This window comes from Vidua chalybeata, chromosome 4 (assembly GCF_026979565.1).
Source record: "Vidua chalybeata isolate OUT-0048 chromosome 4, bVidCha1 merged haplotype, whole genome shotgun sequence".
NCBI lineage: Eukaryota > Metazoa > Chordata > Aves > Passeriformes > Viduidae > Vidua > Vidua chalybeata.
Window position 1 is genome coordinate 64981904 of NC_071533.1, and position 26767 is coordinate 65008670.

Here is a 26767-nt window from a genome sequence, read left to right on the forward strand (position 1 = left end):
ATTCACATTTTCTACTTTTCTGATAGTTTCTGTCCCTCATCTCTCGGGGACAGGAGTTGATGATGGTGGAAGCTCAGGGCTGGGAGGGAATGCATTTTTTGGATGAAAAGCTGCAATTTCTCTACAAAAATAGAAAAACCTATCTACAAAAGTAGAAAATTTGGGAAAACTTCCCCAAAGGAATGTTTCGGTTTGGAAAGATGGAAATGTTCCTACTTCCAAAACGAGCTTCAGAAAAGACTAAAGGAAATGTAAATTAACCAAACCCATTTCTAATAAGAAATATTACTTTTTTTCCAGTGTTCCCCCATGTAAGCTCAAGCCCAGGCTGCTCACTGCCCTGCTTGCTCCAGGTGAACTCCTCAGCTGTCTGTGGTTACTGTGTCTGGGGGCAGGATGGGAAATGGAGACTTATCCAGAGGCGCCCACTGAATCCCCCATTTCTGTCTCCCTTTAACTTCTCAGGTGTCTGGGACCAAGTTTCCTCAATGAAAAAGTTCCTCAAGAAGGAGTTTGTCAGCTGAAATTCTGCAAACTCCATCTGAGGTTGCTGCACAAGCTTTTGGTAGAACAGGCAGCGCTGGTTAGGGGAGGAGTAAGGAGTGGGCTGATTCGTGGAGCTGGCTAGAAGTGAGGGGGATTCCCCTTCTTGTTAGGGATGCTATTACCCCTTGGCAGAGAACTGGGTTAATTCCCAGTCCCTCTTCCTGATGGGATTTGCACTTTTGCCTGCTCTCCAGAGACAGCCCTCACCCCCAGGCTATGTGGGTAAAGGGGAGGAGAAGGCTGTTCCTGCTTTCTTCTATTGTATCTAGTTTGTAAAAAAGACTTAAAAGAGAAGCAAAGAGAGGAAATCCCAGCACAATATGCTGTTCTGTCCTTTGTGGACTCCTCATACCTTTTAGCATCTTGACAGCAACTGTGATGGCCTTGTTTGGCTTGTCCTTATCAATCCCAATCGCTTCTGCCATCACCACTTGGCCAAAGCACCCCTCGCCAAGCGGCTTCCCCAAGGTCAGGCTGGAGGGAGGAACAGACAGGTATGTTAGGGGGTCCTGGTGTGGGGACACTCCCAGCAGGCACAGAGATCCCAACCTGTGGCTCTGACTGACCGAGACCGTGTCAATTCCCACTTGGGATCTGGAGGTAGTTCCAGCTCGGAAACATTGGCCAGCATTGGCCCATCGCTGGAGGAGAGGCGCGTGATCCGGACCAGGGGCGTGTTGGAATTCATGGAAGAGTTGGACTCCAGCGACACCTGCTTGGGTAGAGCAAATGAAGTGTTATTGCCAACTGTATCCCCAGGGCAAGCCGTGCCCGAGATGGACCACTGAGGAGGTTTGAGGTCTCTGGGCCCTTGGACAGATTTCTGGGAATTTCTAACTGGGAAATGCCCCCACCCTTGCAGAAATCCACTCGTTTGGGCACTTGTGGTCAAGTGTTTAGCAGATGGAAAGGAGGGACAGGTCAGCCAGTGCCCTCCAGCATCAGGAGGTATAATCCATTCAGTTGTTCTGTTGCATCTCCACAGCCCATACAGGCTATGAGTGACTTTTCCCATCCTGGCACTGTCAATGCCCACCATGAGCTTGCAGCCAAAACTTGAAATCCATACCCCTCACTGTGGGGTTTATGGGGTGTCTTTTGGTCCTGTCCCTCTGCAATTTCATGCAGCAGAACATCTCTAACTTCACAGAGGACCTTTGCCACCATCACAGCAACAGCTTTGGGCTCACCAGTGACATCTGTGAAAGCAGGAATGAGCACAACCAGTGCTCTTTCTCCCCAAATCCCTGCTCCTCCAGGGAGCCTGGACTGGAGTTCCTCTGCTAGATGTGCTTTCTGTGGCACTCACAGCTGCACTGCCAAAACCTCTTGGGCAAGGCCAACAGCAGTGAGGGCTGCTCACGAGCCAGAGTCAGCTGCCACCTCTGCCAAAGCTCCACGGGCATAGAAATAAATAAAAGGGGGTTACACTTCTTTGCAGCCAAATTATGTCCCTCTTGGGCAATGTTTTTTTGGTGGAGCTTCTCACCTAGAGAGAGAATTTCAGAGATGGAGGAGGAAAAAAAAAAAAAAAAAAAAAAAAGAGGGATACCATAGAGGGGAATAGGAATCTTGTATCTACTTTCTGTTACCTGTCTCTTGAGTGGGAATTTGGAGACTTTCTGAACAGTGGGGGTGTTCATGGCTTTTTTGTTTGGCATTTTCATCCTCCAGACAATCACCAAGACCAGCACCAGGAGAAGGAAGAAAAAGCCAGTGCCATAACTGAGAATGCCAGTGTACACTGAGCCCGAATCATCCATCTCCATGAGCTCCTCGGCTGCAGGGTGACAAAAGATGGCAGTCAGGACAGGGACAACTACACACATACAGCACAGATAATCTGGGCAGGACTTGTTCAGCTATGTCAATGTCAGTGAATTCAGTGAGGGGACTCTCCCAGGCCAGTGGTTTTCCAGCTGTAGCTGCAAACATTAGTTTGGTTTGCCCTTTTTGGGGTAGTTTTACTTTGGGTTTTTAACAGCCCCCAGCCCACAGATTGAAAACCACTGCTCTAGGCTGAAGGCACCTTCACACGTCTGTGCTGTCCCTCTGACCAGGACCTTGCACCTCTCCACGTATCCACACAAGGTGGCTGGATGCCTTGGATATGCAGCACTGGGTTTGCTGCACTCTGCTGATTCAGATTCTCCATCCACCAGACCAGTGCCTGCCCTGAGGGACCAAGGGGCTTGAACAGCACCCAGCAGTAAGGCATCACACAGGGAGAAAGTCTCAAGAGAAAACTCTGCTTAATTATTTAATGAAAACTTAATTTCTGCTGGGAAGAGGCTGGAAGGTCTGTCTCAGAGAGGTGGGATAGCCAGGAGGGTGATGGCATGAGCCCATCAGCAGTGGCTACCTGCTTGCAAGACTTCTTAGAGACCAGCAATGGTCAGCTGTGTTTTCTCCCTTGTTCTTTTCAGGACAGGCATGTCGACCAGAGGAAGGAGCCATGGTGGGACTGATTTTCTGTCCCCCAAAGGTGTGCTGGAATCAGAGGGACAGTCAGCAGTGGGAAGCTTTATAATGAAGTCATGCTGGTGTGGTTAGCTCAGTAATGGGTTGTGTCCATTGCTGAGCAGTCCCTTCAGCAAGCAGCAGGAGCCTTTCCCTGGCAGCAGCAGGCTCTGTTTCAAGTATTTGGTGGCAGAGCCCAGGAGGACATGGAGAAAGGGTTGTTGGTGACATTGGGGGCTGCTCCAGCCTGTGTGCCAGCTGTGAAGGGCCTGATCCTGCCAGTGGCCATCTCCTCCCACAAGACAGGAGTACCAGATCTCCTGGGATCAGGCACTGTGGTCAGTGCCCTCTGCTCCCTGTCTCTCTTCCTGCAGCATGGACAGGCCATTGCAAGCTTAAGTTCCCCAGATGGGCTGTATCCTGCATCCCTCTCTGTGGGGGCCTGCTGCTGCACAGATAGCTGTCCTTCACTGCATCTGACTTCAAAATAAAGTTCCACTTTTTGATTTTCGGTCAGTTTTCTCCTGCTTATTTTTTGCTTAAATAAGAGGTGTGAATTCATAAACTGTAAAAGCAAAGTATGAGTCGGATGAGACAATATCGTGATATTCTGAAAATAACAGATGTTAGTCTTCTAACCAAAGGAAATGTTTTCTCATCCAGTGGATGTCAGAAACAGAAACAGGATCAGATCAGCTATTAAAGTGCTGGCAAATAAAACAGGAAAGATCAGCAGATCCCACTGGCAGCAGGGTTGGGTGTGGAGGAGACCTTCTTAAGCCCCAGTAAAAGTGATTAAATCCAAATCACCCGCACAGATAAAGTCAAGATTAGAAATGCCAAAGTTTCCGGTTCCTAAACACATCCTGAGATGGATGTGTTGTGAGATGGACCCAAATGTGGTCTATGACTGGGTGAATCAAAGTGGGTTCTTTAGGATTTTGGGTGTAAGAGTGTATTGAACATACTCTAGATTTGCTTCTGTACTGAATGTAAGGCACAGCACATGTGAGGTTCAATATGAATATTGCTGGTACTTCCCTGGACCATGCTCAAGCCTGCCCTGCAGCCAGAGACAGATTCAGCAGGTGAAGGGGCAGCACAGCCTCATTCCCCCTTTTGCAGAACAGATCCCTCTGTTGCACATTCTGTGCTGGCTTCATTGTCAATAAGAGCTTTGCACATGAAAGGACCACAAAATTGAGGTCACTCTGGCCTCGGGTTTCAAGCCCACTGCAGCTTTCATCGATCCCAGCTGGAGCAGGCAGCATGCAATGCCCCTGGGAGCCAGGACTCCTGTGCTCTGCCTACAGATGACTCTCCTTGACCTTCTGTTTGAGATCACTATCTTGGCCTGCTCATCCGTGAAGTGGAAATAATGCTACAGGCAGGGAAGGGTGTACTCACACCAGACACTTATGCATCTAATTTTAGGTTAAGATATGAGGTCAGACAGAAAGGATCCTTCCTAAGATGATCCACAGTTCATGTCCAATTTAGGTGCCCTGGATCATCTGATGGGGAGGTTTTCTTCACCCACTGTCAGTGTAAGAAGACAAAGCTCCTTATTTTGGCACTTAACAGTCCTAACAAAGAGGCTGTGAATACCTCCCTGTTATTAGACAAAAAAAAAAAAAAAAAGATTCTGTGTGTTTTACTGTATCATTACTGCAATCACTTAAATTTTGAGATGCAATGCAAAAAGAGTCAGCTGCAAGTATGCAACAGGGGTCTGCAGCAAATCCCAGAGAAGAGGCCTCCCTGGAAAACATCCCTGCTCCAAGCAAGGGGCGGCCTCCGGGAACTTGGCATTTCCAAAGCAAAACATCGAGGCATCCTGGAGAGGGAAGGAGAGGCCAGCACAGAAGGAAATACCTGGTAGCACCGTCAGCCAAGCAGAGTGATGTGAGAACCCAATAGAATTCCCTGCGAGACAAGTATATTCCCCAGCATCCTCAAAAGTAACATTTCGCAAGTACAGAATCTCTAGCTCCTTATCCGTTGTGTTAACACCTGCCGTCTACGGGGAAAAAAAACACACACATATAGAAAGAGGGAAAACAGAGAATAAGCCACATTCCCAGCAAGTGTGAGGACACCACAGGCAAATTTCAAAAGCAGATTAAGGTGTTTGTTTTTTATTTTCCAATGGCCCATCTTCCACATTTATTTATTCATTCCCCTCTGCAACCTGTAGTCAAAAGCAAAAAAAAAAAAAAATTCCCTTCACCAGGTTCTTACTCTGTCCCACTAAAGAAGCATGCAAGCAAAAGCATCCAGATGAAAAATTGCCCCCACAATATGACTGACTTTGGGTTAGTGAGGTGAGTACAGGGGTAGGGAAAGAGGGATGGGAAATGAGGACAGAAAGAAAGAAAGAGAGGGGAAAGAAGGGGAGATGTAGTGGGGAAAGATTCAAGTGCTGATCAGAAGAATATACAAACATTATGGTTCATGAGTTTATTGAAAATATAGAATTCTAGAATTTTTTAGAATTTCTTCAGTGGGCATCTCAAAGCCATATATTGATTACATAGACCTTGACACTGCAGTAGAATCTGGCTGATAACCAGAGGGTGCCTTTAAGGAACTTTCCTGCAGTGGCACTGACTAATACAGCAGTCAGACCTTCTAGGCTGGAGTCAAACCCCAGAGCCCATGAGATTGATTCTCCTCTCTAGTTAACATGTTTGCTTGAATGAGCCAATGTTGATATTTATTTCTCCATTACTTCTCCAAGAGACAGAACTGATTAATTCAGTTTTGTAGGTGAAAAACACAAAACAGTTTGGTTTTCTAGAGCTTGGAATGTCACAGGTCATTAACATGCAATTCTGTTATCAGCACTCAATTGTAAGGAAAGGAAAGAAAAGGAAAAAAAGTATGAAGAGTTGATAGCAAAATTTGACAGTCATTTTATTGTGGGAATTTTTCCATGGCAATTGCTGTATAGGCATTACAGTCTTGTAAAAAAAAATTAGCAAGAAAATAAGATAAAGCCATTCAGCGTCAGTTGACAGGGTATAATACAAAATGAATAGTAATTTTAATCACTGGATTCTTAAAAATGTTATAGCTCATTCTTGCAGTTGCCAGGGCCTTGGGACAGAGTCTGTGGTTTACCTGGTTTTGGTTTGCGAATGTGGAGCCAAAATGGCTTTTCGGCTATGCCTACGAAATTGTTGGCTCTACACAGATATTCTCCTTCATCTTGTTCTGTCACATTGAACAGATTTAGGTTAGCATCGGCTTCAGCGTTTTTACTGATCCAAGACTGCAGGAATAGACAGAAACCTGAACTTCAGTAAACCAAACAATAGCTCCATCGCACCTACATCAGCTAGGATTGACTGTGCGCGGCTGTGCTGACATCCCCGGCTCACCCTGTGGTGAGACACCTGACCCACGACCTGGGTGGTGAAAACACGTTGCCTTTGGCCCCCAAACCACGTGCAGGTGAGCTCCCTTCCCTTCACACATGTGATTTCTTTTTTAAAACAGACCAGTTTGCCCCTTTTCCATCTGACAGCAGTCAAAGGCTCTATGGTTTCTTAATAACTCAGCAGACAGGAGCACCAGAGAAAGGGCTTAAGCAGAGATTTGTGTTTGCAACCCGGCTCAGCAAATACTGTTTCAATTATCAGATTCCAAAATAGAATCTGGAAACAAAATATAAGCAGTGGCGGTCTGAAACTCGCTGCTGACTTTGCCTTTCAGAAATTAGCTGTAATTTTTTCCACTGCTTATAGGAGCCTCTTCTTTACTAAATAAAGTGGTGTATATAAATCAAACAAACTTCAGACTTTTAAGCAATGGGTTTATTTCTCTTCTTCTATGCTGCCACAACAGCACATCAGCTTTTCCCCTAAACACTAAACAGTTGTTTTTATTTTGGCTGAAAATGCATAACTGTTTTAAGTGGCCTCAGAAGAAGCTTCAGTTCTGGAAATGAAAATAAAGCAAATGTCTTCTCTGTTTTGGTCTTACACTCTCCAGCCCAGTCTTGATGCCTTTCATTTCCAGGCCTGATCCTGCCAATATTACTTGCAGCTCATTAAAATCATTGAGGCACCAGCTTTGATAGGTTATTAGGAACTGAACCCAGAAGAGGCACCAGAGAAGAGCCCCAGTGTCCATGTCTGATGACAAACACCACCAGGTTTGACCTGAGCTCATCTCCAAGGCTTACGTGCAAGTCTGTCTGCCCTGACTAGTGGGGAAACGTGCCTGCCTGCTGTTGCTGCCTTGTTTATAATTAAACCAGACATGTTTCAATGCAGAATGTACTATTTAGCTTTTGACAAAGCTTGGGCACAGTGTTGCCAGCCCCCTTCTGTAACTGGAATGCATTTAGTGCTCTTCTGCAAAGAAAAAGGGGTTTTCTTTGATCACAAATTAGCTCAGGCTTTCAGAAACTGATGCAGGTGATGGCTTGGTTTTGTCAGGCTTTTTAAAAATTGGTTTGAAAGTACAGCATTCAACTTATCCATCTGGACTTGGGTGGGGTTTGACAGCCCTCACCCTCCCCTTTAGATGAACGGGGGGAATTTCACATGCTAGGCACCTCTCTGACTCTCTTGCTGCGATGGAGACTGGGATATTCCCCATACTTAAACTGCCCTACAGCAGCTCCTACACTCCACAAAATCTCCTGAAAGCAGGAGGGAAGGGCAGGCTGATAAAAAAGCCTTATCTCCCTGCAGGCAGCACAGCACAGGGCAGGAGAGAGCTGTTCTGTGGTCAGGGGGGCTGTTAACAGCACCCTGCTCCTGCCAGGATGTTGGGGCAAGGCAGCAGCACTGCATGGCATGAGGGAAACAGTTCCATAAAGCCAACAGACCAGCCCTGAGACGACAGCAAAATCATTTTATCAGATCTTCACATACAAAAAACAAGCACACCACATTTAAAAAGGAAAAGAAAAAAAAATCCCTGCAAAGCTGGGCCTGACACAGCTCAGTGGAGGCCCAGTACTGGCGCACAAAAGATGCATCCCAAAATGGAAATGCTCCGTGCCCCAGCGCTGATGCCGGCATTAATACAATTCAAAGCATTCCTGATTAACCAGAAGTAGTAAATAGACGTGTGCTGGTCCTATTCAGCAAAAAAACATAAAACCAAACAAAACTTGTGCTTTCAAACGCCTGCCTGTGCTCCCCTTCGAGGAATGCGGAGCCTTTGCCGTCCACAGAAGAGAAGGTATTTGGCAATTCTAATTACCTACCCACCCCGGTGCCGCTCCAACTTAATTTTAAAACACTATTTATAAGGACTATTTATATGTTCTTTGCAACGGCAAAATGGGGGCTTGTGCTTGTGACACAAGGCACTGTTCACAGCCGCTTTGCAAACTTCCAAAAGGTAGCACTTTATCCCACGGGGACCACACATGGAGCTCGGAGACTATGAGATGGCATGTGACACAACCAGCTATTCAGAGCTTGGTGCTGGGCTGTGAAACCAGGGGGAAATTCAAATATGCATAATTCAAACACATTCAGAGAGGTGGCGAGAAATAAAAAGTTTTCTAAACTCGCGAGAAGCACATGTTGCCAGTCCTGAAGAACTGTCTCCAACCATTTCTTCCAACCAATCTGTTATTTCAATCTGTGTAATTATTTCCAGGGTCTCTGGCTTTTATTATAATGTATCTGGCTGCGTTACAGTTTTGTAGATACTGTCTGATAAGTGGTGGTTGTTTTTTTTTAAACTTCATACAAAGAGAAGAAGGGTGTGTGCAGCAGGATGTGCACAGGGAATGTCCACACACAGGACAGCCTCAGCTTGAAGCTGCAGAGACAAAATCTGCTTTCAGCACTCACTGCAGAGCCAGAAAAACTCCATTTGGCCCTATATATTTTAATAAACACCACCACATGATGCTTTAACTATTTTTTAAAGTATTTTAGAAGTCCAATGTGCTCCTCACTCCCTATTCCCTGCTTTTATATTTACATTGGTTGAGGAGAACCAAATCCCCTGGCTTTTTTATGGCTGTAATCTGAAAGTTGCCTTTCAAGAAAGCATTTTAGCAAAATAAAGTCTTACTATGTACTTTTTTCTCAATAAAAAAAACAAGGCTTTTCTGAGCATTGATAACAGCAACGTTCACAAATTTAGTGACTGGAACAAGATTATGTTGGCTCTCAAGTGCTGGTAGTTCAGCATTACTTGGTATGTGCACGCTGCAATGTGCTTACTTGGAAAAGGAAGAATGTGTTTTAGTTGGGAGACTTTTATTTTAATAAACCCTGAAAATACCACCATTGAAGCTGTAAAAAAAAAAAAACCAGTATTTTTACAATTTTAGGTCAAATGCAATCTGAGAGCTCTTTCATTATGCTGCATTTCTCACAATTGCCTCAGCTCTTACAACTTTGCTTATATGTGCCACCACAGTAGTAGTGTTATCTCTGGCAAACAGAAGAGTTTGGAACATTGATTTCAGGACATTTTTGCTGCATCCCCTCCAAAAAGAAGAGTAATCCACTGGGCAAACTTACAGAAGGACTGCCCTGAGGGTGAGAAGGAGGAGCATGTACCAACCTTCAGCACTGTGACATATGGGGTTCCATCGGGTCCATATTTGCTGCCATTGACTTCCACGTGTTTCAGCCACTGGATGTGAGGCTGGGCATCACTGTAGACCTTGCAGTGAAATTCCACATTACTCCCTACCACCACAGTCTGGTTGGCAGGGAGCCCTGCCTGCAGGATTGGTCGGTGGGGTGACCTTTCTGAAAAATAGAGAAGAGGAGAAATCCTAATTTACTTGTCTTATTTTTCCCCAGCAAGTATTCTCCTCTGAAACATTCATCTCCTGGCTTTTCAGGGGAAATGGTACAAATTAGGTTTTTCCCCTACAGGTGTCCTGATCACTGCTCTACCCAGGGCTTCTCCAGCCAGATGGAGAATAACCACCTGGGAAGGGAGGGGGCATTTCAGCCCTCCCATTCCTTCTTTAGGCCCTCTGCAGACCCACTAAGTAATTTACTGATCGCAGATGTGAGCCCGAATTGTTGGCCAAAAAGAAGCTTGTTTTTAGTTTTAGAAGACACACGATCCAACACTTTGGGAAAGAAACCAAGCTCCTGCTCCCCGTATCCTATTCCACATCGCCACAAATCAGCTGTTGAGGGAAAACAGTGGAATCTCACCTAGCACATCAAGCTGGTACGTGTGCCTAATGTTGCCATACTTGTTCTCCACGACGCAGGTGTAATTCCCTCGGTCTGACGGCACAACGCTCTCCATCACCAGGCTCCACTGCTGGTGTCGCAGCTAGAAGAAATCAATCAAGCTCGTGGTCAAGCACCATCATCACCAGACCTTTCAAACCAATGAACCATCACTGAGCTTCCACACACCTGGACCCCAGAGGAAGCCTGAACATCACAAGGACCCCTTCACAAGGGTAATTAAAGGAAAAGGAAAAAAATTTTCATGGAAGGAGTGATAAAGATCTGGAATGGTCTGCCCGGGGAGGTGGTGGAGTCACCATCCATGGATGTGTTTAAAAAAAGCCTGGATATGGCACTCGATGGCATGGTTTAGTTGAGGTGCTGGGTATGGATTGGACTCGATGATCTTTAAGATCTCTTCCAAACCTATTCATTCTGTGAATTCTGTAACGTCTAATGAGAAAAGGCATTAAGACCAATGCAAAAGTGATGCAACACAATGGAAAACATTGAGATTTCAATGGGGATTTCCATGTTTCCACAATAATCACAATAACAAAGCCAGCTGACAACTGAATGTGGTACCTCTCACCAGAATAATTACTGCAGCAGGCATCACACAGGATCTATATATTTTAATATTCTGATCTATATTTTAAAATGTCTGCACTATGAAGGCAACAGGTTATAGCATTTGTCTGAACAGAAACAGGTTTCTCCAACTGAGTTAGTCCCCTAAATTCCCTCTAAAAGACAGGAGCAAACATGTCCAGCCTCAAATCTGGTCGCTAGGATGCTTGGCCAGCCTTTCTATTCCGGCACTGAGTTTTATGCTAGTTGGTTTTCTGGATGTGGCTCATGTCCAGAGCTAATGGTGGTTCAGTAGCAGAAGGGAAAGCACAACCCATGTCTCCACCCTGACCTGTTGCCCTGTGATCTCAGCTAGAACGTTTGTTTCTAGTGATTATAAAGGAAATAATGGATATGGAAAGCAAAGCTTGAATTAATACAGAAAGCAACCAACAGTAACAAAGATTACTTCAGGGTGCAGAGCATATGAAAGGTCTTCAAATCTCTGGATATTAATTTGATGCCTTCTGCCGCCCAAAGCAGAACATTTAACGTTATTAAACATTTTGAAGGTGACCCCAAGGACACAGAAGTAGGATATTTACAATAATGCTGCACTACAGAATGTCAAGGGCTGATGGAAAAAACAAGGGTGTAATTGCTCCTGGAGATCTCTTGCTGCAGCAGGTGAACTCAAATATGAAGTCATTTAACCTCTTTTGCTACACATAAATTGCACCCACATGCTTTCCATAAGAGGGCCAAGTTGCAATCAAAGCCAGAACTTTGTAAAGAGCAGGTTTAAAACCATAGGACTAGACAGCTTAGTTGCAAGATAAGCAAGCAAATGTAATTTTAACAATTTGTAGACCTCTGCAGCCCTGAAAACAGCGCTGCTGAGAGCACCTCATTTTTCAGAGAATGCTGAATATGGCATTTCTTTTCATTTTAGAGTATGGGTAACAGGAGGCTGTGACCAAACAGACATCTCAGCTGTGGCAGATGTCTGGTCAGCTCTGACTGCACCTCTGCCCACCCAGGACAGCACGAATGGAGGAGCTCAACAAAGGAGCAGAACCAACATCTCACCTTTTGTAAAGCAGCATCCCCCTTGCAACATCTCTGTAGCCCTGTGGTAATTACAGAGTAAGAGAAGCTCTGAGAACAGAGAGCCTGGACCCCGAGCCCACAGCTGAACACACTAGGCTGTCACGGAAGTTTCGATGCAAATTTGTGGCTCCTCAGTGGCTCATTTCCATACTGGCTTGTCTCACAGTTGTGTCTAAAGGCTTCTTTAAATCCACTTTTCAGCATTGCAAAACGTTTGCATCTGGAACCCCCAGGAGCTGTTCCAAGGAAATGGGGCTCCAGATACATGGATGACTCCCCTAGTCTGACCTATATTCTAAAACCAGGTCCAAATTAGATGTTTTACAAAGGATGCACTTTCAAAGACACTTTCATGACACTTTCAAAAACTTCTCTGTCAGGTTTGTGATGGGAACTTTGTACTCTGAATAGAGAAGAACCTGGGGACACAGACTCATGGGGCAGAACTTGTTTGGAAACCTAGGAAGACATTTTTAGTTTTGAAAATCTTTGGCAAAAGATAGTAATTCTCATGTTAGGATAGTCACTGCACTCAATAAAACACAAGAAACATGAAGCGACTTAGTGCAGGCATTAATCAAGTGAGTGAGATACTGGAAATCCCTCTGGTTTATTTGGTGTTGTCATTCTTGGCTCCTTGTGAAACAAACATTTGCAGACACACTTGGAACCTCGTGTTTGCCAGACTGGTATGCAAGTCAGTGCAATGGTCTGGGGAAGGGATAATCCTCCATCTCCCCTCCCCCTCAGTCTTCCCTTCTAGGGTCATTTAACACAAACAGGCTTACAATATTAGAGATTCCAACACGGATTTAACCATTAATGCTCTTTGGGAAATTTCATATGATAAGTCATATGAATTTCTTTCCTTTACCAGTTAAGAATGAAGTGTAACAAAACCAAGTTAGCCTGCCTATCATGTTTTCAACACTCACCCTTCTCTCTTGCAGGCTTTACACTGGGCAGTCACACGGGTCTAAAGGCCATGTGGAAGGAGCAGATGTGGAAGAGTGGTCAGCTTTCATTTGCTGATAACAGACTTCTCACAATCAACATTAAAACTCTTTCACACACTGAAAACTAATGAGAACATTCTCGGCTCAAGGATTTCTGGGTTAAGACCAGATCTCGAGATGAAGCAAGCCAACCAAACTCTGCCAGATCTGGATCTTGCCCATTCTTTTCAAGCTGCCTAATCCTGTTACGAAGTTAAGTTGTAACAGGGAATTTAAATCTTAAATACATGAGATACTGAGCAAGTTTTCAATCCCCTTTTCTGGTTCAAATCTCAGCTGATATCTATCAGTATATTTATACTGGATGAGATTTACACTAGATTACTTATATCTAAGTGTGGCTCATGACCAAAAGCAAGGAAATAAAGAAAGGAAAATTACAGAGAAAGATGTCTTTATATCAAGAATGGGACAAAGAACTACACCTAGACAGAGAGCTTAAACCAATCTTCCTGTAACTGTCCTGATATTGCCTTCAATAGCTCTTTTAAGCAGTGACTTGTTGCTCAAAGGTGCCCCCAGAGAAACAAAGCACAGTGATGCCAAAGACTCACTGCCGTGTTTCAGAGGATGAAATGTGTCAATTTAAACTCAAAGACAGATTAAAACTACTGGAAAGTGGTAGGGGAATTGCTTTCAGCTTTAGATTTTTTTTTTCTGCAGGCATAATTTAGTGCAGCTGATGTGACACAGTTCAGTAAAAAGCCTTTGGAATGGTGCATGCAAGCCTGAAAACACTTCAGGATGATCCCTACAGCCTGCAATTAGTAAAAGATGCTTGTGCTTTGTGAATGTCATCTGCTGAAGAGCAGTTTACCCTCAGGAGTTGCCTCTCCACTTCTTTATGCTCCATGGCTTTTAAGAAGATCCAAACCTGAACGTGTTCTCAGCCTCATCCAGACTGGAGCAGGGACAGGACTGAGGAAGGAGCTTTAAAAGCTTCACTGGAGCCATCACAAAAGGCTCTTTCAGAAACAGGTCTGAGCTAACAGGAAAGAAACAGCCCAAAACTGTGGGGAGGGGGGACTTTTTTTGAATCCTTCTCTGGTTTCTGGAGCATGGCACACTTTGCATGCCCAGTCCCCTTTCAAAACACTACGGATGTGGCAGGCATCAGCACACAGCTATTCTGAGTTCTGATGAAGGTGCCTTCCTACAAGGCACCTTCTCTCCTTAGCAGCAGAGTCCAGAAATATGTCAGGGCTGGCAGAGTGCAGGCAGAAGTCGCTGCTCAAGAGTCCTTCCTGCTATTATGATTTTGTTATAATTAGCTGCAGCAGTTTTATTGCCCCCAAATAAAACCAGAAAAACCCCTGACTGTGACCTCAAGGGAACAAAGTAATAACAACAGCAGCAAAATGTGAGAAAAGCTGATTTTCCTTTTAAAATCCTGCCATAATTCATCATATAAAGTAGCACAGAGACTTCTGGCTAATTAAATAATTTGACTGCAGTGGAGTTTTGTGTCCCTGAGCTCTATCTGTAAACATGAGCCAGACCATTTTCCAGAACACCTCATGGTAGAAAGGAAGCAGGAAGAAGAAAGCAGCCAAGGAGCAGATGCTATTACTCTGGCTACAAGGGAATCCAACACTTGACCAAGGGTCAGTGATTTATACCACAAGAATGTTAATGACTACCAGCATGATGATCCAGGTCCTTGGTGAGGGATTTCCTATACCTTCAAAGGACACTGAATAGGTTTTCTTTGAGAGCTGGGAATAGCTATGGCTTGGTCCAACACATCTCAATGCCCTGGGCTCATCTCCAGAAATCAGGACAGAAGTTTCTGCTCCTGCTTTTTCATGCCTGTTCACAATGCAACCATAAACCCAGCCCCATTTTTACCTACTCCCTGAATGACCACTATAGACAAACTCAGAGATAATTAGCCTTTGATCCCAAAGGACAGCAGTCCTTTTTAACACTTTTGGTGCCAAGCAATTCCTAAGAGAGCTAGAGCCACCTTAATTTCTACACAGTGCTCTTAAAACCACTCATGTTAATCACTGCGCAATGCAATTTCCTAGTTGGTAGAAATAATAAAAAATTGAGATCCAAACCAAGACCTTACCTTAATGCCCCCAATCCTGTGCTCCCCTTTGAACTCCTTGCCGTTTTTCAGCCAGTAGATGGAAGGAGTTGGGTTTCCACCTGCCGGACATCGGAAGCGAACGGTGTTGGCGGCGGGAACTGCCAGCAGCTTCTTCTCCATCTTATCTGGCCGGGTCCAGAAGGGGACACCTGAGAAAGGAAAAACCAAGCTGAACAGGCCCCTCTCTGCAGCAGAGGATATCAGCTGGTGAGCAGATGCATTTGAGGAGTCTTTGGCATGTGCAGATTGACAGTTAAATTGCTACCTGCTGCCGTTAAGATAAATGACACAGAAATGCTTTCCAGCTAAATGACTCTCATAGACATAGAGAGGGTGTTTGTATTTCAGTTTTGTGATGAAAGGTTCATGATCGGGTTCTTGTCTTGGTAATGCCAGTATAAATCTAAAGTGGCTCCTTTTAAATCAACAAGTAGAGAGAGTTATCCCAGATCAGGATGAGAATCTGGCCTCAATGTGTAAAAGGATACAGATGTACCTTTGGGACATTAGTAGCCAAGAAGCATAAACAGCAGAAAGATGTTAGAACTGTAAAAGAATGTTGATGGGCCAGCAAGGGAGCAGAGAAAACGTATGAGCGGAGTGCAATGGAAAATGCTCCTCGTCAGTGAGTACAAATGTAGTGTAGCCTCCTTAAGGGAAGGAAAGAAGAAAACGCGCCAGTGCCAAACTGGTTTATCGTGTTTATGTTCTTTAAGTACAAGTGATTTTTAGTTTTAAAGATTCATGTTACCTTTGAACAGGGATAAATTTTAGAACACCAGTGTTAGCATGAGATACTTTTTATAATCTGCCTCAAGTACAGCTACGTTCTTTGGCTGTGTTACAAACATTACATATTAACTCCAAATTAAGGCAGCAGCAGCAGCAAACTCATTATACTGGGAAGAAAGAAAAAGTTTTAAAAAAAACCTCCCAAGCTTTCATTTCTGCTTAAGGCAACACTGCAGAGCTGCACATGCTGTGTTTCCACTGCCATATCAGGGCCACATCAAGCCCCCCAGATCTGTGCTCCACACCAAGGGCAAAGGGAGATGGGGGCAGGCAGTGTCTGGGCTGCAAAATAGCGAGGCAAGGAGTGTAAATGGCATCTCCTCCAGTTAGGTAGGAAAAACTCACAGACATGGAGCACCTGTTGCAGAGGTACGTGTGCTTCTGGCCAAGACAAACTGAAGGCACTGGTCCTCCAAGAACTGCCTTGGAGAACACGATGGCCACCAAAGCTGTCGGGAGCTGCTCCCTTTCTCCAATACTCCTTATCCCCAGTGCATTTGGCTGCATGACACCCATCCCATTAGAACTCCAGTAGGTCAGTGATTGACTCCACCTTGGTGTAAGCCCCCAGTGTCCCCCATGCAGGCTCCCTGCTGCATTCCAGCTCCAAGGATATTGCAGGAAAGGTCATCCATCTCAGCCAAGGCAATCCATGCACCCATTGGTTTTTAGCACCTGCCAACACTCTCCCCATGTTTCCTCCATCTTGCAAAGTCCATGAGGAACTGGATGCCAGGAGCTGCATCCAGGATGCCCCTCCATGTGCTAGAGACAGCCCCGCTGGGCACACCTCATGTCCCATCTGCTTTCCCACCTCTGCAGTGGGATAGCTGGACGTAACACCAGCTCAAGGGAGAAATCCAGTACTGAGGGTTTGCATCTGCCCTCAGCCTGCCTTGCACAACAATGTGATGCCTATCAGAGTCAGCCCCACGTATCAGAGGGATCTGCGCTCACACATCCTGCGTACGCCTCATTTTTCAAATAACGAAACTGCTTAAGGCCCTTTTCTTGCCAGGATCCAGAAGGAGTATGGCTGGCACAAACAACAGCAAAAGGAGGAATCCCTGCAATTCCCATGATCCTGGAAAATCCCAGCTACAAACTTTCCTGTGAACACACAGCACATCTAGAAGGCCTGAAGTACTACATGATAAAGTAAGCTAAAATGGGACATCAAGCAGCCATCTACCATTCCAGATGGCAGAACTGCACAAAAATGGGGAATATTCAAAAAAATGTTAGAAAAATGAGCAACTGCTCAAGGAATAGGCCTTGATGGTAAAAGGATGATGCTGTTATAGCATGAAGGGAGGGCAGAAGCCAAGCAAAGACTGGGCAAATCCCCAGGCAGCAACAAGGGAGTGAATGCAGAGGACACCTGGGGGGGCATTGGGAAGGCTGGAGAGGAGAGGGCCCCAGAAACCCATACTGGTCCTTGGTTTCTGAAGCCTGGGCCATTTTCTTGCCAAATGCCTCCTTTTGACAATGCACCTTGATTTTCTGGGTGCTACAGGGCAGAGGCATGGCAAAGGCCAGGCACAGATGGAAAAGTCTCCTTTTGCCACCGCCACAGAGGGCAGCCAAATAACCTGCCTTGTTGTTTGATTAACCTATCTGCCCACGAGATATCCCATCTTATGTTGTTGGTGACAATCATTTAGTCACTGAGGGGTAATTACATCACATGGTCACCTCATCAGGGCCAGGTTCCTCCTTTTGCTTTTTGGGGCTCTTCCCTTTTACACAACATCTGCATGTGCTGCATGGTGATATTTTATCACATTTTTTCATTCAAAAGATGAGTTTGAACCTCACAGGAGATCCATCAACCCATTGGCTGCAAATGTTGTCACTGATGCCAAGGGGGATTTTGCTATCAGACATCTGAGAGCAGCAAGAAGGAGCCCAGGAAAATTTCCAGCTGGGGATATTCTCCATATGGAGCAAAGGCAGGATTCACTCCTGCCTGCTGCAATTAGACACAACTTCTTCCCTGAGTGCTTTCCCTCATTTGGGTGCTCTTCTATGAGATCCAGGGCTTGCCAGGGCTGGGCACCCCTGGATTATTGTGCCAAGACTCAAACAGGGCATTGCTCTCAAGTCAAACTGGAACTGGAAAAAAGCATCTACACATTGAAAACAGTGCCTTTGTTCTCACTTGCAGGAGCAGCGAACAAAACATCCCTGCTTTTGCTTTGCTCTGCCCTCTGAGTCCTTTCATTACCACTTTTCAAGGGCCTGAAAATGTTGCTAACTCTTCAAGCAAAGCTTGCAAAGCTCCAGAGAGTTTTGGGAGCGGGAAAAGAGGAAGGATGAAAGACAGGAAAATTTTCTAGACTAGCTCTCTGTAAATTAATTACTAGTAATGGTTTTGCATGTGCAGGTGTAAAAAAAAAAAAAAAAAAAAGGGGGGGACACCCAAACATTATCACCAGCCCTTTCCCATCATCAAACACTAAGCCTGACAGTCCATTTTGTTCGTCAAAGACACCGGCCACCCATCCAACTGGAATGACCAATTTAAAAAAACCTGAGAGCAATAGTTGGAATAATTAATACAACCAAGCACTCATTTAGCAATTAGGAGCTGCCACCAAATTCTGTGGCAGACAGAATCAACCCTAATTGTGTAATTTCCCCAGCTGACGCCTCCGAGGACAGAGCCAGATTTAATTGGAGATTATGGGGGCTCTTTGAAGGTGCTGGGGCTGCGCAGCGGGGGCTCCAAACAAACAGATACAAGAGGGGTAGGGAGCACTGGGGCAGAAGCGCAGTGTGTGAAAAGGGAGTTTTGTTTTTGTTTCGGGGCCAGGAAAAACAGCTGTAGAGAACAGAGGTATTAGAAAGCCTCTTTCTGCAAAGGCCAATCACAGCTTGTGACAAGGCTGCTACAAACGAGCTGATTTGAAGCTGCAGAAGTTTCTCCTTGTTCTTTTCTGCTGCTCATCCCTAAGGGATGCCCTGTTTCTGCAGTGCCCTTCAGAGAGGAAGCTGAGAGTGAGCAAAGCAGGGCACTCCACATGGAATTTGGTATTTCCAACCCTTAAAATTAACAAGATTGGCTTCAAACTCATGACGCTATTGGAATCAGCTTTCTCAACTCTCCACTATGTGAGGATGAGAAACTCTGTTGAGTAACACAAGCCAGAAAAGTAACTTAGCATCACAAGGGCCCAGGATAAAAGGATTTTATTCAGTGATATGCAGTGTGGCAACACACAGTGAGCCAGTCCAGGATGGAATGCCTCCCCTCAAATATGAAACACTATCAGTTATACTGAATAGAATACCTTTAAGGTCACTTCCAACCCTGTGAGTCCTATGAGTCTGTGGTATTTTTCTTTTGCATGAAAGCATTTATTGCCTTTCCTCCTCTAACTACTGACCACAGCTGTGTCTGATGCCTGAGCAGGGGCTCATACACCCCATCAGCACATTTTTGCCACAGGAGATAGAGGACTTGGGTCTTTGGGCTGTCCACAGAACATGTCACTGGCTGCACCGTGTGTGCCTGCCTGGGATGGTCCTTCAGCCCCTGCTCCTGGTGGGATGTCCTGACACTGGTGGTACACAGCTCCCCAGACTCAGGAGACCTCTGAGAGTTAAGTGGAGGGTCTGACATCAAAGAAAGCAACATAAAGCACACCTATGCCATGAAATGCCATGAGGTTTCACTGCACTGACACATTAAGCTAATCAACCATTTTTAAAGCAGAAGAGAATCCAACTTTTTATAATGAGACCTTTAAGCAAAGCCAGCCATTACCTTCAGGTCTAAAACCAGAGACAGCCTCAAAGTCAAGAAGACCCAGAAAACAGGCTATAAATACATGTGGTGAAATGTGTTTTCCTTTTCAGTGAAGAAGAACGTCTTTCTGTACCATAAGCCAGCTGATGTTTTGTGATACCTGTTGCTAAGAGATTGAGTTCTCTATAAACGACATAAAAAACTGTACAGAACAATCAGCTGTGTTCATCAGAAGCTGCTCTGCAGCAGGAAAAAATCCTGACCAAACCAGACCATCTCTATGTCTATACCATTCTTCAGCAGGTACCAGGAGCCCTGAGCACCTCTGCAAAGGTGCCTGTCACCTGGCAGGATTTGGCCCCTAATTAGAAGCTATCAGAAAACTACTAACTGCTGCTGATGGGTCTCCTAGCACTGTAACTCACCATTACTGTCCACACAGTGCACACACAGCAGTATTAACTTATTGCAGCGGCAGACCTATTTGAAAGAGTCCACATTGCATGTGCAATGTTAGGGCAGGAGAGATTTTCCAGTCATGTTGAACTTCTGCCAATGTACATAGCTGATTGGGAGTTCAAACGCAAGACGTTTATTTATTAAAAATACATCCACATGGGCAGCTCACTCTGCAGAAGTATAAAGAGCAGAATAAAACACAACACTAACACCTCTGAAGCCTGTAATGATCCTGATTAATGCTATTGCACTTAAAGAAAGCAGCACTGGGACTGAAAGGGATTCACTGTGAAAGCACCAAGCACTGTCCTGGGACTCCCTTCCTCACAGGAGTGAAAGAAAAAGCCAGTAAGACCAAAGAGGTTGCTCTCACTTATAGCATCAGTAAATTTGGCCCTTGGCTAGTTTATGTTTTCCTACTCTGACCCCTGTCAAGATGCTGGTAAGGACCAGAATCAGAATAGTTAAAAGTAAAGCAGTCAAGGTTTGAAATGGTATAAAATTGGTGTAACATCAGTGCAGTAAAACAAAAAAAGATATAGATATATATAGTATGTGGGCTTGTCTGGATTTACATGCAAGGGGAATTTGTAACTACACATCTATTCAGATTCTCAGCATCAAGTCTTCAAAATACACTACTGCTGCTGTAGGATTCCACAGCAGCAATACCACTCTGGCAGCTGTTTCTAAATTTTTAGATAAATTTCATCATGGTTCCAGCCTAAGGTCACTGATTTCAACACAAAGAGAGAGCTGCTGTGCGACTGTGTGAACACCCAGATGAGCTGCACTGCTTGGGAGCCACAGCTTCTGCAAAGAAAAGGTCTTTGTATCCCAGAAAAATAAATTACCTGTATCTTCTGACTCATCATCGTCATCCTCATCATCACCTGACGAAGGAGAATCTGGAAAGAGACAAGAAAGAAGTGAAGCAGAAAGAGGATGGCACGTGGGGACACCGCGCTGGATGAGGCTGTTGGTCCAGCATGGGACATCCAAGTGATGGCTCCCCCTTCCCTGCGGCTCCACCAGCCCACCCCTCTGATGATGCTGGGCCAGGCACAACTGGGCAGGAGCTTTCTCCACTGGGAGAAAGGTGTCAAGAGTCTATCAGTGCTCTGAAAACATGGTCCAATGTAAAATACTTCTCCCTGTGTGAAATGTTCTCTTCCTCATAAATACAAAAGAAATTCTAAACCAGAAAATTTATTTTTGCAGAACAAGCTCTCTGACTGCTTTTTTTTTTTCTTCCCTCTAGCATTCACTCTGAAGACTTTTTATTTTACCATGTCTCAAAACTACAGGTCAGCATTTCTAATTCACTTTCCCTGCATTTTTCTTTTAACTCAATATCCTCCTGCCACACCTCCCTCCATTAACTCCTTGTTCAAACACTAAGACCAAAACTTTTGAACTTCTTGCAATCAAACCTCTCTCCATCAACGTTTAATGGCTATTCCATGAACCAGCTCCCTTTAGTTATACTCTGCCCACAGAGACACCTCAAGGCCGTAACTCAATACAGGTTAGCAGGTGGGAATTTTCCATCTATATCTCTCCAAAACATTCTGAACTGTTTCTTTTAATGTGGTCTAACATTTCACCTTCTACAAGCTGTCCACAATGAAGGCTCAGTCCCTCTTCCCCCCATCAAGTGACTACTGAAAATGTTAATGCCATTATCAAATAGCAGCTTAATGTTTGATTTAGTTTACACAGTTTAGTTTAGTACAGGTCAGCATCTGGAAGATTTAGCATCACTGATGTTACATAATCTCCAGGAATTTTCCTTTCAAATAAAGGAAAAATGCTAACAAGCCAGCAGCCTTTATGTTCTGAGACAGTGGTAAGAGAACTTGGCCTTAAACATAAGAAAACAGGAAACATTACAAGTGTTAACATGTGGCCATGTTGAAATGTAAAGAGCTGCTTTAGATCAAGGCAGGCAGAACATCCTTCATTGCAAGATGCACTTGAGTTTTCTACTGTTTTCCGACTAGCACCGGAAAACTTTTTACAAGTGGAGGTAAAAATGGAAAAAGGAAAAGGTGGGGAGAGGATAAAAGGAGGGAAAAAGAAGGGAAGATAACAACAAATAGTTCTTCCCTGCAGAATCTGGAAGGGCCTCCCAGGCATTTTCACCATGCACAGAAGCAACACAGGAAACATCTCCCTGCCTTAGATTGCAGGGGCTCATCATGCTTTGCACCTTCTTCTTGGCAAAGCCTCAAGGACGACTTCAAGCACGTATCTAACTGCAAATTCACAGTTGAGGTCCTGCTGGCAGCAGAACTAGGGAAATGCCATGGGGCTTGCTGAAAGTGAAGTGGATGTTTAGGTGCTCTGGCTGATCCAGCAGGTTTGCTCAAGTCCTGGCAAAGGCAGAAACTGAGCCAAATCCCCACCAGCATCGACGGAGAAATCAGCACCTTCTCAGCTCTGCTCTCAGATTTGGTTACCCATATATTAACACATGATTATAGTTTACTTCTGCTTTCCAATGAATCCATCATGACCAGAGGAGTAGAATCAATTTTTAAACTAATTCAAAAACATTTTCACAAGGTTGAGGGAAGTCTTTGACTTTGCTTGTTTTTAAGATGAGAAGTGCAGCTTAGATTTTAAGATCAAATATCCCATACTCATAGCTACTGTCCTATTCAAGTTACTAAAACATCACCTTTTTCAAAAGGTGACTAAAAAATATAAGCTATTTGTTTACCATTTACTAAAACACTAATCCTTAGCAGAAGTTGTTGGAAGTATTGGCAAGAACTGCTCAAAAGGGCTTTAATTATGTTTTGTAATGCTTGGCCTTGGGTATTTTGAAAGCTCTATTTGCTGGTACAGCCTGCAGGTCATGTTCATCACAGGGGTGCTGCTCAGCCACTAAATCCAAAGGCTGTTCTGTGTATGAAATGGTTGCAGAAATGGAGCTTCTGCCAACAGGGCTGGATATCAGTTTGGGCACACAGCCTCTACACGATCCTTTCCAGGTGTCCAGGTTTTAAGGGGACAGTATGTTTCTTTTTGTAAACTAGCAAAACACTCAAGCCCTTGTCTGTCAAGGGAGGAATTTTAAAGAGATCAAATCCTGCTATTCATCAGCCTGGTTCTCAGCCCTTGAATGCTAGCTCCAGCATCTACTTGGCTCTGCTTCCAGCATCAAACATCCCCCTGTGCACAGTCAGAGTCACTGCAGAACAGTCAGCTTGTTGCAGACTCAAACCTCATGGCTCTGTGTAGGAAAAATCCTGATACACACCTAAGACATGGAAGGATCTCTCAAAATGGAAATTACATGTGGATCAGCTATTCCAAACACACCTAGCCTAGTCTTGCTCACTTAAGAACAGAGATCAGAGCAATTCCAGTGTGTTAGTACAGCTTTAAACCAGTTTAATGCAGAGAACAACTCCAGCCCCAGTCATCAGATATCCACATGAACACCTGACCAGACACCTGAGCTAATTGCTGGCATTACCTTTAAGAACTGGGGACACAAACCACAAATCTCCAATCACAATCTCATTTCTGCAGTGCCACGCTGAGCAATCAATACTAATTATGAAAAAATATCTGAGTATATGAGAGGCACCACTATTGCCACATAAAGCAGGGCTTCAAAGTTTAAAACAAGTGCTGCTGACAGCTAAAAAGAAGGCTCCCACATTACCAGCACTTTGGTGGTAATGACAGTAGGCTAATAGAATCAAAGACTCATAATGTTGTCAGAAAGCAGGTTCAGGTTACTCGCTAGTTCTTAAGCTGTTATTAGCTATTATTAGTGAAGAGGAAAAATACAGGGGCTTAAACTTTTTAAAAGCAGAGGATTATCAGTCCTTCCACCATTAAAAACAATTTCTCACTTTACAAACTTTTGAGGCTGGCAGCTGTTTCATTTGAGCATGTAACCAGCTGCCCTCTCCTGCCTCCCTGCTGCCCCTTGAACTCAAAAGCATTTTCATGTCACTTAGGAAAAAAAGAGAGAGTAACATTTCTAACAACCTGCAGTTTGCTGGATAGTTCCAATAATCATACCTAGTTAAAGAAAGCCTTTCAAGGGCCAAATACTTCTTTAACCATTTAATTGATATGACCTTGAAGCATTCACAGCAATCTCCAGTAATGCTCAATAAAAAGCAGATGTTGCTGAAGGCTTGGTGAAACGAGCTTTTATTCTCATGATGGGTTTTCTCTCACACAAAATCCTATTGCAAAAGAAAGCCCTCTATGGAGTGGATGTGATTCACAATTACAAACATCTCTGTGTTTGGTTTTCAGACAGACACTCTTACTTTTTGAGGGAACTCAACTTTTGGAGAAAGGACCTGCTATTCAAGGATTCTTGAAAAAGCTCCAATAGTTTAAGGACAAATGAAAGTTTTCAAAACCTGAGATCCCCAAGGGGCTAATTCTCCTGAAAATTCAGGCTTTTAACCTGTGATCAGGAGAGTTTTTATCTGCTCACAGTGATGAGTATCCACCTACCAATACACCAGCCTGAAATAATGAAAATGACCTTTCTGTTGGTGGTTAGCTATCTGGCAACAACAGGTTTTTCTGGCACTCTGTGTTTAGTGATCCAAGCTAGGACAGCTTGTAGCTGTTCTGTTCTATTGTCCTCATCACAAAAAATACGGCCAAGCAAATGACAGCATGTGCTTTGCTAACACAGCACTTGTTTGAAATGTATGAATCTCAGTAAGTAACTTTGACAGAGCACATATTTGGGATATACACAGTTTGCAGATAAGCTACCTCTAAAACAAGCCAGCAATTTGTGATAACTGCGATGGAGGGCAGAGATTTACCAGCTACAACAGAGAAAGAGTCTTCAGGAACTTCCAGCTCTTACGTGCAATTTTGCCAGTGATTTGTCACATAACATGGAAAACATCATTCAACCCCTGTCAGCCACGGTTTGTTCACTCACAAAAAACTTCAAAAACACATGTAGCATTGCATCTATTTGAGTGTTAAGGGGGATTTGAGGTTTAATCTGACCAGCACCCTTTCTAAGTCTCTCTCAGTATTAACATCAAGGTTCAACATTTGGTATGGACAGGCAAGCATTCTTCAATTGGTTTGCTTTGCCAGTCTAACCACTGTCAGGAGTTACCAGGGAGGTACAGACCTTCCAAGGACAGACAAACACCACAAACCACCAGTTGTGCTGAATATGTGAAAGGGCAAAAATTTTTTAGAAGACAAAAAAAAAGAATAGAAAATCACAGAAACAGCTGTATTTCTGTACTTACCTGTAACTCTGACTGTAAAGTTTCCCAGGACTTCGTTGGAATGCCTTGGCTTGCAACTGTACAGCCCCGAGTCATCATATGACACATTGATTATCTTCAACAGTTTTTGTCCAATATGAGTTCTGTTGGTAGGTGCAATTCCAATACCATCTTTAAACCAGAAAACAGACACAGAAGAGCCTTGGGTGTTACAGGAAAGTTCAATGGTATCTCCATTTCCAAACACCAACTCTTCCAGAAAGGCGGTCTCGCTCCTCAAGTATTCTGCAAAGGGAGAAAGAAATAGAGATGAATAAATAAGAGCAGGTGTCAGAGATAGAAGGAGTGTTTAAAAAAGAAACATATCTTCTATTTGCCCTACTGATGCTTCCATGTGCCCAGATCTTCCCCTTGCCTGCCACAGGCAGGTAGCTGTGCAAAGACAGTCAGGTCTCTGGCTGATCTACAGGGATGGCTTTGACCCTGTAGCAACCAAAACACGTCCACCCCACCAGGTGCATCACAACAAACAGCACAGACCTCTAGAAGGGTCATTGCAACACCCAGTGTTGCAGGTGAGGGGGTGATCTGGCAGAAATAAGTGTGTGCTGGCAAGTTCACAGCTCAGTCTCCAAACCTCCTTTTGTTTATTGCTGTGAGTCTATCCACAAACCCTATGAGACCCAGCAAGGACAGAAAGGAGCAGAACTGGGGATAAACCAAATTTCTTATGTGACTCTGAGTGACCCAAAGGCAACGTCTGTGGGCTGAAGAAAACAGGTGGAATGCTGGACAGAAGGTAAAGGCTGGAATAGCTAAAATAAATGAAACCATCACTAGCTTCCTGCTGAAGTTATACTGTGTACAAAAAAAGTGCAGAACCAAAGACATCTCCATAGATTATAACTTCACTGTGAAACCAGTGCAAGTAGAGCAGCTTCAAATACCTGAGGATGTAGCATTAGCTCCAGGCTGCTTTTTCGCCTTGAAGTGAAAGAGTTGGAGCAGGCTATAAGAGAAAAACTTAATGTTTTTCTCTTCTTGTCATGAGGGGTTTTATTCTTGTATAAATGTAAAGATTTAAAATATAAAAATGTTGCAGTCAATAGCCTTGCAAGGTAGAAAGAAAGGATTCTGGGAGCCGGAAAAGGTGGTATTTCATGGGAGGTATTGTCTCACAGGAGGCAAAGCCCACACTCACTGGTATTACAAAGAACCTCTCATACCATGGCAGCAATTCCAACTCAAATATTTTATGGTTTGGCTAGAATGTTGTGGTGTTCATGCAGTCAAAGGTTTAGGGAGTTGGGTTTTCTCCCCTTCTAATAAAAATTTTCCCTGAAAGCATATACTTTTAGTAAATCAAAAAAGAAGACTGAGCTCCATGCAGAATCTCCTTGCTGTCAGACCAGCACTCATTGCTACATTTGAGTGCTCACTCATGGTCTCTTGCCAACTGGGATATATCTCTGGAGAAAATGTGGTCAAGAAATATTCTGGTTTAAATGTTCAAGTTTTTTCTTCATTCTTCTAGACTATGAGGA

General features: G+C 44.2%; 1 protein-coding gene across 2 annotated transcripts in view; it reads right to left on the reverse strand.

Moving 5' to 3' along the window:
- The window catches only part of FGFR3 (fibroblast growth factor receptor 3), a 55297-nt gene that overhangs the window by 8561 nt on the left and 19969 nt on the right, over positions 1–26767 (reverse strand). The window contains exons 3-11 of one of the 2 annotated variants that reach the window (XM_053940796.1): positions 25245–25508; positions 20835–20888; positions 14958–15127; positions 10164–10287; positions 9553–9743; positions 4882–5026; positions 2139–2326; positions 1113–1258; positions 899–1020 (exon numbers count right to left, since the gene is read on the reverse strand). In XM_053940796.1, coding sequence (XP_053796771.1) covers positions 899–1020; positions 1113–1258; positions 2139–2326; positions 4882–5026; positions 9553–9743; positions 10164–10287; positions 14958–15127; positions 20835–20888; positions 25245–25508 — 1404 coding nt within the window. Of the gene's footprint in view, positions 1–898; positions 1021–1112; positions 1262–2138; positions 2327–4881; positions 5027–9552; positions 9744–10163; positions 10288–14957; positions 15128–20834; positions 20889–25244; positions 25509–26767 lie in introns of both variants that reach the window. The other variant, XM_053940795.1, reaches the window with a different exon arrangement.